The sequence below is a fragment of the Ranitomeya variabilis genome, chromosome 7, assembly GCF_051348905.1.
Source record: "Ranitomeya variabilis isolate aRanVar5 chromosome 7, aRanVar5.hap1, whole genome shotgun sequence".
Classification (NCBI taxonomy): Eukaryota; Metazoa; Chordata; class Amphibia; order Anura; family Dendrobatidae; genus Ranitomeya; species Ranitomeya variabilis.
In genome coordinates, this window is record NC_135238.1 from 214,634,419 (window position 1) to 214,646,629 (window position 12,211).

Here is a 12,211-nt window from a genome sequence, read left to right on the forward strand (position 1 = left end):
GGAGAAGTAGTAGTAGCAGCAGGAGTAGTAGTAGTAGGAGGAGGAGGAGTAGGAGTAGAAGTAGTAGCAGCAAGAGTAGGAGTAGTAGTAGTAGTAGGAGGAGGAACAGGAGTAATAGTAGCAGCAGGAGAAGTAGTAGTAGCAGCAGGAGAAGTAGTAGTAGCAGCAGGAGTAGTAGGAGTAGAAGTAGGAGTAGTAGTAGTAGTAGGAGGAGTAGGAGTAGGAGTAGAAGTAGTAGTAGCAAGAGTAGGAGTAGTAGTAGTAGTAGAAGAAGGAGCAGGAGTAATAGTAGCAGCAGGAGAAGTAGTAGTAGCAGCAAGAGTAGGAGTAGTAGTAGTAGTAGGAGGAGGAACAGGAGTAATAGTAGCAGCAGGAGAAGTAGTAGTAGCAGCAGGAGAAGTAGTAGTAGCAGCAGGAGTAGTAGGAGTAGAAGTAGGAGTAGTAGTAGTAGTAGGAGGAGTAGGAGTAGAAGTAGTAGCAGCAAGAGTAGGAGTAGTAGTAGTAGGAGAAGAAGGAGCAGGAGTAATAGTAGCAGCAGGAGAATTAGTAGTAGCAGTAGGAGTAGTAGGAGTAGAAGTAGGAGGAGTAGTAGTAGTAGTAGGAGGAGGAGTAGGAGTAGAAGTAGTAGCAGCAGGAGTAGGAGTAATAGTAGTAGCAGCAGGAGAAGTAGTAGCAGCAGCAGGAGTAGTAGTAGAAGTAGTAGGAGGAGGAGCCTGGAGGAGGAGTAGAAGTAGTAGCAGCAAGAGTAGTAGTAGCATGAGTAGTAGTAGGAGGAGCAGGAGTTGTAGGAGGAGTAGTAGTAGTAGTAAGGAGAGTTGTAGGAGAATCTGTGATATTTGAAGGAAATGTCCAGAAACACTCAAAGCAATAGATATTGCATGTCCTGTAGCTTCTGAAATAGAGCAGCTTGTATGGCACTGTAAATATATAGTGCAAAAGCAAAGAATATCAGCAAATATTGATGCACCTGAAGTAGGATTTGATGCCATTATGCAGGTAGCCGTGTGCAAAGTAAGTGGCTATTTATCTTGAATTCTTGCTACACCAGTACTTATGATGTAGTAGTAGTAGCAGAATTAGTAGTAGTGGTAGTAAGAGTAGGAGTAGTAGGATTAGGAGTAGTAGTAGTAGGAGGAGTAAGAGTTGTAGTAGTAGGAGGAGTATGAGTAGTAGTAGTAAGAGTAGTAGTAGTCGCAAGTGTAGTAGTAGGAGTGAGTAGAAGGAGTAGGAGAATGAGTAGTAGTATTAGTAGGAGTGGTAGTAGTAATTGTAGTAGGAGTAGTAGCAGTAGTAGGAGTGGTAGTAGTCGAAGTAGTAGTAGTAGTAAGAGTAGTAGCAGGAGTAGTGGTAGTAGGAGTAGGAGTAAGAGTGGTAGTAGAAGCAGCATGAGTAGGAATAGTAGTAGGAGTAGGAGCAGTAGTAGGAGTAGTAGTAGCAGGAGAAGAAGTAGTAGAAGTAGTAGGAGTATGAGTAGCAGGGGTAGAGGTGGTAGGAGTAGCAGTAGGAGTAGTAGTAGCAGGAGAAGGAGTAGAAGAAGTAGAAGTAGTAGGAGTATGAGTAGCAGGGGTAGAGGTGGTAGGAGTAGCAGTAGGAGTAGTAGTAGCAGGAGAAGGAGTAGAAGAAGTAGAAGTAGTAGGAGTATGAGTAGCAGGGGTAGAGGTTGTAGGAGTAGCAGTAGGAGTACTAGTAGCAGGAGTAGGAAGGAGTAGTAGAAGTAGGAGAAGTAGTAGTAGTTGTAACAGCAGTATGAGTAGTAGGAGAAGAGGTAGTAGTAGTAGTAGTAGTAGAAGGAGCAGTAAGGAGAGGTGGAGAAGAATCTGTGATATTTGAAGGAAATGTCCCGAAATTCTCAAAGTAATAGATATTTCACGTCCTGTAGCTCCTGTAATAGAGCGGTTTTTATGGCACTGTACACACTCGGTCTGCTCTCTCCATTAGTAATATTTGGCTGCAGTTTTAACTTCAGTGGGAACCTGACATGTAGAAAAAACGCTATTTGCTTGCAGATATGGGGTTAATGCTCCTAATGACAGCTAACTCTGCACAGATGCGCTGCAGAGCGAGTTTCCAATCAAAGTGTCACGGAATGATTTACAGCCGCTGCTCACAGTGATGTGAGTGATGACTGCAATCGCTCCATACACATCCTCTACTACTGAAAATGAGCGGCTCCCGGGAGGAGGATATAAGTTAATTTTCTCCCAGTAGCCGTACTTTCAGTAAAGCAGTCAGGAAACATGTTAACGCTATTTACGTGCAAGTGAGTAGCGGTAGCGATTTTAAACAGGACAGTTTCCCTTTAAAGAGTTTCTGTCCTTTCACATCTGGTCTTGCTGCTCTCATCCCTGCTTTCAGTGCTCAGCCCAGACTAATATGTTCAGGGACAGTCTTGATTCTTATGCTCTGCTCTGTAATTTGTCAATCACTTTTTTGGAGAAGGCAGTTCTTTTCTAGATGAGCATTCTGCCAGCACTACAGGTGATGGAACTTCTTTTCCTTCACTTCCCAGCATGCATTGCTCCTGCCATTGTCCAGTAGCTTGCCTGCACCAAAGTGAAGGCCCTGCCTCTCGAGACCCCGACGCGCGTCCACTTCCTGGTATCCATCTCCGTGTTTCTGCTGCTAGAGACAGAGCACACTGGATAGAAGGCAGTGGGCGGCACATTAGACAGAACGGCGACACCTAGTGACCGGCATTCTGAAGTGCAGAAAATAGGTTATTAAAAATAGGATAAAATAACCATAGGCTTAAAAATTAATTTACATTTTTTTATTGCCTTCAATATGAAAACAATCTGCGGACAATGAGGTCCACTTGTTTTTTAAAGCCCCGGAGCACGAGAATTTTTTAATCCTACGGTTATTTTCTCCTATTTTGAATGACCTATTGGCTACGTTAGATGCATAGAATGTCCTCTGTCTCCTTGAAGACACTTACTGCTTAATAACCCAAAATTACACCGAGCAGATACAGAGGTGAGCGCCATTATTGCATTTTTATGTGGTTGCTTTGTCTCGGCACCTTGGAGTGACTTTTTGGAGCGACTATTTAGGACTTCTCTGCAGAAATGTGTCAATATACCTTCCTTCCATTGCAGAACCGAATTGGATGGAGAAACGGATCAATGCATTTGATGGTATTTGTGACTGATCAAGATTCCCACTACGGCATGGATAGCAAACTGGCCGGCATTGTGATTCCAAATGACTGTCAATGCCACCTAGACAGCAGGAATGAATATTACATGTCAGCTGTCCAGGTAAAGTCACATTCTACTCACTGCAATTACTGGACTATTCAATCAGCTCTATTAATGGTGTGAGCACTAATTAATGCCCATGTTGTCATGTAAATGTTCTTGATCCGCAAGACTAAACCTTGGATTATTCTCATGTTCTCCGTCCAGAAGCGCATCACTTCCCTGCCTCGCAGCTTTCTACATATTGACTGTAAGTATGACTGTGCTTGTCCTTAAAGTGAATCTGTCACCAGGTTTTTGCTATGTAATCTGAGAGCAGCATGATGTAGAGGCAGAGACCCTGATTCTAGCTATGTATCACTTACTGGGCTGCTTTGTATAGTTTCAATAAAATCAATTTTCTCTGCTGCAGATCTAGCAGTTCTCTGAACGCTGATTCTGATTGACAGCTTTCTGTGTACACTATGCATAGGCAGAAAGCTGACAATCGGTTTTAAGAGTGTGGTTGCGCATACCAGGAGGACTACATGGCATGAGACAACTAGTCTTGTGATAATCTCCTACTGATAAAACACTGATTTTATGGAACCAACAACAAGCAGTCCAGAAAGCGATACATCGCTGGAATCAGGGTCTCTGCCCCTACACCATGCTGCTGTCAGATGAAATAGCAAACACCTGATGACAGATTCCCTTTAACAATATGTTCTTCTATCCTGCAAACAGAGGCAGTTTTGCCTCTGCAGCATCAAAGAGCAGCGGCACTGAGGCTGGCCAAATCCAGTGATCCGATTAGCTTCAGAGCAGCGCTCGTCGGCTCTAACGAAAAGAGATTGAAGTGCACGCTCCTTGGCTAGGAAACTGCAGAGGCAATGAGCAATAAACTATATAATTTTTTTTTTTAAATCACTCGAAAAGGATTTTTAATATTCAATATTGTTTTTTCAAGCACTTTGCAATTTTACCAATTTATCACGGTGAGACAACTCCTTCAATATACAGGTGCTTCTCACAAAATTAGAAAATCATCAAAAAGTTCATTTATTTCAGTTCTTCAATACAAAAAGTGAAACTCCTATGTATTATATAGAGTCATTACAAACAGAGTGATCTATTTCATGTGTTTATTTCTGTGAATGTTAATGATTATGGCTTACAGCCAATGAAAACCCAAAAGTCATTATCTCAGTAAATTAGAATACTTTATAATAAGAGCTTTAAAAATGATTTTAAAATCTACAATATAATTGTCTATGGGTCACTTCCGTCCTTCTGTCCTTCTGTCTGTCTGTCCTTCTGTCTGTCTGTCACGGATATTCATTGGTCGCGGCCTCTGTGTGTCATGGAATCCAAGTCGCTGATTGGTCGTGGCAAAACGCCCACGACCATTGCCACGACCAATCAGCGACACGCACAGTCTGGAAGAAAAAGGCCGCTCCTTACTCCCCGCACTCAGTGCCCGGCGCCCGCATACACCCCTCCGGTCACCGCTCACACAGGGTTAATGCCGGCGGTAACGGACCGCGTTATGCCACGGGTAACGCACTCCGTTACCGCCGCTATTAACCCTGTGTGACCAAGTTTTTACTATTGACGCTGCCCATGCAGCGTCAATAGTAAAAACATCTAATGTTAAAAATAATTTAAAAAAATAAAAAATCATTATATACTCACCTTCCGCCGCCTTTCCCGCTCCTCGCGATGCTCCGGCCGGTCCATGCAAGCGGCACGTTCCGGTAGCAAGGATGGTCTTGGAGAAGGACCTGCCATGACGTCACGGTCATGTGACCGTGACGTCATCACAAGTCCTGCGCGAGAAGGACCTGCTGTGACGTCACGGTCATGTGACTGTGACCCAGTCATGTGACAGCGACGTCATCACAGCTCCTGCGCGCCTGCGCGAGAAGGACCTGCCATGACGTCGCGGTCAGGTGACCGCGACGTCATCACACCCTGGGACCGGAAGCCAGGAGCGGGTGAGTATTTCATATTCACCTGTCCACGTTCCATCCGCCGAGCGCCGCTCCGTCTTCCCGTCCTCTTGCAGTGACTGTGCCGGTCAGAGGGCGCGATGACGTATGAGTGTGCGCACCGCCCTCTGCCTGAACAGTCAGTGCGGAGAGACTGGACGCTGAGGAGCAGCGACGAGAGGTGAGTATGTGATTTTTTTTTTTTATTGTAGCAGCAGCAGCATTACATGTGGCACAATGCTGTATGGAGCGTCTATGGGGCCATAAAGAACTGCATGGAGCATTATATGGGACATCTATGGGGCCATAACTGCATGGAGCATTATATGGGGCATCTATGGGGCCATAATTGCATGGAGCATTATATGGAGCATTATATGGGGCCATAACTGCATGGAGCATGATATGGGGCATCTATGGGGCCATAACTGCATAGAGCATTATACTAAGTGGCTGGGCAATATACTACGTGGCTGTGCAATATACTACGTGACTGGGCAATATACTACGTGACTGGGCAATATACTACGTGGCTGTGCAATATACTACGTGACTGGGCAATATACTACGTGACTGGGCAATATACTACGTGACTGGGCAATATACTATGTGGACATGCATATACTAGAATACCCGATGCGTTAGAATCGGGCCACCATCTAGTCTGAAATGTTGTCCTACTGAAATGTATGTTCAGTAAATGCACTCAGTACCTTGTCAGACTCCTTTTGCATCAGTTACTGCATCAATGCGGCGTGGCATGGAGGCGATCAGCCTGTGGCACTGCTGAGGGGTTATGGAAGCCCAGGTTGCTTTGATAGCAGCCTTCAGCTCCTCTGCATTGTGGGGTCTGGTGTCTCTCATCTTCCGTATATAGTAGATGGGAACATGGATCGGAATGAGTAGGATGACTCTCGTAGCTTTATATCCAGTCAATCAATACATCTTCTAATTGTTTCTTCCAGGAATATCCAACACTTGGTCAACTGATAGAAAAGTTGGTGGAGAATAATATTCTGCTTATTTTTGCTGTCACTCAAAAACAAGTCCCCCTCTACCAGGTAAGAGTGAAACTCTCCTCAACATTGCGTTTTGCACACTGCAGCTGGTTGATCTTTCAGGCTTAAAGAGATACTCCTATCTTGTACGTTTATGCAATGTCCTATGGATATGCCATAAATGTATATTAGATGGGGGTCCCCCCAATCGGACCCACATCTATGTCCTTATGTCAGTAGAGACATGGTCGGAGTTCCTAGACAAATTAATTGGAATAGCAATCACCTTTCCAGCATGAATCAGGGCCCCATTCCCAATACAGCTGGTGGTCCCGTTGGTGGGATCAGCATCTACTATACATTTATATCATATCTTGTGGATATGCCTTAAATGTAAAATGATGTACAATATGGGAATACCTCATTTAGGTATTTGGGTCTTCTATGGAGGAACCTGCTAATTTTAAGGTGAAAACATGCCAATAAAGCCAGCTGACCACAGTTCAGGTTCCTTTCCCAATGGAAGAGGAAAAGAGGAATGGTCAGGGGGCACCAGTCTGTCCTTATCGGCATGCTACTGAAATGGTCCCACAAGGTGGCATGACTCATGTGAGTGCACCCATCTAATATGTCAGCACTTTATGGTTGGTGGGGGTCTGATATTTGGGGACCCACCTTATCTTGAGTATTTGATCAATGGCACTATTGACTGCTTTTTTCCCAGCACAGTGGTTCTTCTGGCCACGGAACAGTATCTGGTCCCATCCACTGAAATGACGCAGCCCTGTAGTTCTCCTGTACACCCATTGCCAGAATTGTCACAGTACAAGGAGAGACTGTGATGGAGCTGACTGCTGTGTCCTCCTTTTATCTCATGCTGGATCATGGCTTAAGTCACATCTATTGCAGATTTAGCTGGTCCATCAGTCCCATAGAAGTCAATAGATTGGTGATCAAGCATGCTCAGTACCACTCCATTCTCACTGGGGGCTCTCGGACCCCCATTTTTGGAATCTGCGAACTTCCCCTAGTGATCATACAGTTGTGATCTATCCCACTGACCCATTAATGTGTAGCCAGATGCTAGACGTCTTGAGTGAAACACATCCTTTAGAAACAGCCATTTCAGCAATGCTACTTTTTTTAAAAAAACGTTTATTTTTTGTGATCGATTTTTGCACAATTAAGAATTTAACTGTGAGGTTCCAGATTTCAGAATATGCTTTCATCCTAATGGTAAATAACCTCGATTCTTGCAATCTGTACATTACGCATTCTGCGGGGATGGCTGCCGCTTCTGTGCTCCTTGTGCTGCTCTGCTGCATCTAGCCTACACAGTGATTTAATATGTAGAATTGCATTAGCCTTTGATTAATGGTGTTTCTTCCCTGGGATGAGCTGGGTCTACGCTGAAATGAGAATATAATGAGCAATATTTCCTGTGCCTGTGTAATCAGTAAGGATGGCTCGTGTTGTGCAGAATCAAGCAAAGGGAAGATGCAAACAATCTAAGATCTTATATTCTAGTGCACAGATGTCTTATCTCCCATTAAGCTGTGTGCAAGCCGCTATATATGGCAGTACGTGTGCCAATGTATGGTTCTGGTTTGGGTACCCTGTTGGACATGGTCTTGGCTTACAAAATTAGTGGGGGGATCACCTATGGACATACCTCTAAAGGGGACCTTTCACATTAAACCAGTGCTCTCGAGCAGGTGGACAAATAGCATTATGGTAATTTAGAGATTAAAGGTTACATACACCATAGCACAATTATTGTATTGTTCTTCACTATATATATGAATCATAAAGGGGAACTAAATACAATTAAAGGGTAAACAGTCTAGTGACCTTGTTTGAAGATGAGGATGACATGCTGAGGTTTAACTGCAAAATCACAAGAGAGCATATAGAAGCAAGAATGCACATAAAAAACAAAATAGATGAGATAAAAAGTCATTTTTATTGTATCAAGACAAACCAAAAGTAGAACATATTATATACAAGGTGGTCAGAAAACGGGACACCACAGCTACATACAGGTGATACCCAATAGTAAAAAGCTGGTAAGTAATGCTCAAAGAGTTAGATGGAGACAGTACACCAATTGGTGAAAATTGTAAAGAAATCCTAAGTGAGACATGTGCAGAGCATGATTTTACCTGAAGCTGTGGTGCCACCACCCCAACGCGCGTTTCGCCTACAGGGCCTTCTTCTGTTTTCTGACCGTTTTCTGCAATTACCTTGTGTATAATATGTTCTTCTTTTAACTTGTTTTTGATATAACAAAAAATACCTTTTACTGCATCCTATATGCAAAATTAAGAAACTTTCTAAATCACTTACTGTTTTTCTGCTGCAGAATGTCTGTATTGATAACTCCATTATCTAGCTGAGTGCTCTGCAAAATGTTACAAATCTGACAGAACTCCTGGCTCCGATAGCTCTTTCTGCTCTCCTTAACTCCCTTCTCTCGGTGTTAGGGCTCATTCACAAGACAGTATTTTCGGTCCAAGTGCTGTCTGTGAAAAAAACGGGCAGCACTCGGTCCAATGATATTCAGTGGAGCAGATTGCATACAGACTGCATGCGGATGAAAAGTGAGGAAAAAAAATCGTCCCACTTTTCTGGATGTTATTGTGAGCTATTTTTAATATGTTCATGTGAATCTACCCATAGTGATAGAATTAGGGTCAGGGAGGGGTATGTACACAGATCTGCAGTGGAGAGGGGGGAACCATGTACAGTCTCAGAGAGGGCAGAGCAAAAAGGACAAACAAAAGGAGAAAATTACATAGAGAGATAATACGTAAAGTATTGGAGTTGTGCTGATTAGTGAGAACACATCCAACCTATATTACTGGGAGAGATACTCCTGTAAGAGAGAAATATGACACTTGAATAAGGCTGCAAACTGTTTATCAGGCGGTGATCTAAAAATTAATGAATGAATGAAGATTACAGACTGAAACTTCGAGCAATCTTATTCATTAAACACAACCGCTAACATATGTAAAATCATTTTTTGAGTCCAGACTGAGCAGAGATTTTAATGACTAAAATACAAGTTATCTTTTCCTACAAAACTACGGTATATATCAATCTGTCAAAACCAGTCAGGATTTGGCGCAGAAGCTGATATGCAGCTACCAGGTATATTGAGTCTTTACATAACCTTGAGGCATTTGTCAATAAAAGTTTAAAAACTTATGAAATGTTTATAACCATAGAAACATCTGACTAAAAGATTGAAAACCAGTGAAGCTGCAATCTTTATGAAAACGTGTGTCAGTCTCAATACTTGTGGCCACTAATATATTTAAAACAAAAAATGTTTTGTCAATGGTTTCTTTATACACTGCTTAAAAAAAGAAAGGGAACACTAAAATCCCACATCCTAGATATCACTGAATGAAATATTCCAGTTGTAAATATTTATTCGTTACATAGTGTAATGTGTTGAGAACAATAAAACCTAAAAATTATCAATGTAAATCACAACTAATATCCCATGGAGGTCTGGAGATGGAATGATGCTCAAAATCAAAGTGGAAAATGAAGTTACAGGCTGATCCAACTTCAGTGGAAATGCGTCAAGACAAGGAAATGATGCTCAGTAGTGTGTGTGGCCTCCATGTGCCTGTATGACCTCTGTTATGACCTGGTGGTTAAGAGGCAACATGGGACAAGCTCTGAGGAGGTGGTATCTGTACTGACCGCAGTTCCTAATCCTAAAACCAACACTAGAAGTAGCCGTGAGATGTTCCTGTCACTCCCTAGACACCTCGTCACAGCCTGAGAACTAACTACCCCTAAAGATGGAAACAGAAAGCTATCTTGCCTCAGAGAAAACCCCCAAAGGAAAGATAGCCCCCACAAATATTGACTGTGAGTGGAGAGGGAAATGACATACACAGAATGAAAACAGGATTTAGCAAAGGAGGCCAAAACTACCTAAATAGACAGAACAGAAAAGGCTACTGTGCGGTCAGTATTAAAAGCTAAAAAAATCCACGCAGAGTCTACAAAAATAATCTCCACACCGACTCACGGTGTGGAGGGCAAATCTGTTTCCTCAGAGCTTCCAGCTAAGTTGAATATATCATACTGAAAAGCTGGACAAGAAAAAACATAACATGAGCTGAGCGATTAAGTCCACAGCAGGTGGACAACAAAAGAACAAGCAAGGACTTAGCTTTGCTGAAATGGACCGGCAATCAGAAAAATGCAAGGAGAGATCTGAATCCAACCAAGAAACATTGACAGTTGGCACTGGCTGAAGCCCAGAGCCAGGTTAAATAGCAGAGCCAGGAGAGACGATCAGTGGAAGCAGGTGCTAATGCCAAACTCAAGGAGCAGCAGTTCCACTCAAAACCACCAGAGGGAGCCCAAGGGCAGAATTCACAAAAGTGCCATTCACAACCACCGGAGGGAGCCCAAGAACGGAATTCACAACAGACCTCCCTACAATGCCTGGGCATGATCCTGATGAGGCGGCGGATGGTCTCCTGAGGGATCTCCTCCCAGACCTGGACTAACGCATCCGCCAACTCCTGGACAGTCTGTGCTGGATGGAGCGAGACATGATGTCCCAGATGTGCTCAATCAGATTAAGGTCTGGGGAACGGGCGGGCCAGTTCATAGCTTCAATGCCTTCATCTTGCAGGAACTGCTGACACACTCCAGCCACATGAGGTCTGGCATTGTCCTGCATTAGGAGGAGCCCAGGGCCAACCGCACCAGCATATGGTCTCACAAGGGGTCTAAGGATCTCATCTCGATACCTAATGGTAGTCAAACTACCTCTGGCGAGCACATGGAAGGCTGTGCGGCCCTCCAAAGAAATGCCACCCCACACCATTACTGACCCACTGCCAAACTGGTCATGCTGAAGGATGTTGCAGGCAACAGATCGCAGATGGGCTCCTGGATGAGCTGCACTACCTGAGCCACTTGTGTGGGTTGTAGAGTCCGTCTCATGCTACCACGAGTGTGAAAGCACAACCAACATTTAAAAGTGACCAAAACATCAGCCAGAAAGCATTGGTACTGAGATGTGGTCTGTGGTCCCCACCTGCAGAACCACTCCTTTATTGAGGGTGTCTGGATAATTGCCAAAAATTTCCATCTGTTGTCTGTTCCATTTGCACAACAGCATGTGAAAGTGATTGTCAAACTGTGTTGCTTCCTAAGTGGACAGTTTGATTTCACAGAAGTTTGATTTACTTGGAGATTTACTTAGATTCTGTTGTTGAAGTGTTCCCTTTTTTTTTTTAAGCAGTGTATATTACTGGCTAATTGGGCTTTTTTAGACCTCCTGTCCTTTCAGGAAGAGTTTCTATGCATTTTCATATCATCAGATGCAAGATTACAATGACTGATCTGCAAAAATGTTACAAATCTGTCAGAGCTCCTGGTTCTGATAGCTTTTACTCCTCTGTGCAATGGATTCACCAATCACAATAGGCAATGTCCTCCACCTCCTCCTCCCTTCACAATGACCTTTACACACAGTCAGTAGACACCGCAATACCAAAGATAGGGTAGAAATCTCACTATTTTGGCTATGTACATTTGTTATTTCCAGAAACAAAGAGAAGTTAGAATCTAAAAAAGCCCCTATGACCGGTATAAAAATGACAAGATTTCTAAATCTATCTTTAATACAAATTGTGATATGTAAAAATAAATAAAGTAAAAAAAAACATATCTGCTTTGTACAACAATTCTGTTACAAATTTGTAACTTTTTGGCTTCTGCAGCCTGTATGTATCACAGTACATAACCGGGGGGGGGGGGGGGGGAAGAAGGTAACAGAGAATACTTTTGGTGGTGAAGTAAAATACTTTTTTCTCCATTTCTTAAAAATTTGATGTGTCCATGATTTTTCTGAAGCTGAAGGAGCTTGTACACATTATTGTGATCAGAGTTGTCATCATTTTACAGCTCACAGCGAGTGTTGATGATGGGTTCATATCAGTATTCTAAGCTAAAGACATATGTTGCTTATAAGTTTTATGTTTTTATAGCTCTTCAATGGGTT

General features: G+C 43.1%; 1 protein-coding gene across 5 annotated transcripts in view; it reads left to right on the forward strand.

Moving 5' to 3' along the window:
* The window catches only part of ITGB6 (integrin subunit beta 6), a 120,452-nt gene that overhangs the window by 75,086 nt on the left and 33,155 nt on the right, over window positions 1-12,211 (forward strand). For all 5 annotated transcript variants that reach the window (XM_077272857.1, XM_077272855.1, XM_077272859.1 and 2 more), the window contains 2 exons: window positions 3,099-3,260; window positions 6,136-6,231. In XM_077272857.1, coding sequence (XP_077128972.1) covers window positions 3,099-3,260; window positions 6,136-6,231 — 258 coding nt within the window. The remainder of the gene's footprint in view (window positions 1-3,098; window positions 3,261-6,135; window positions 6,232-12,211) is intronic.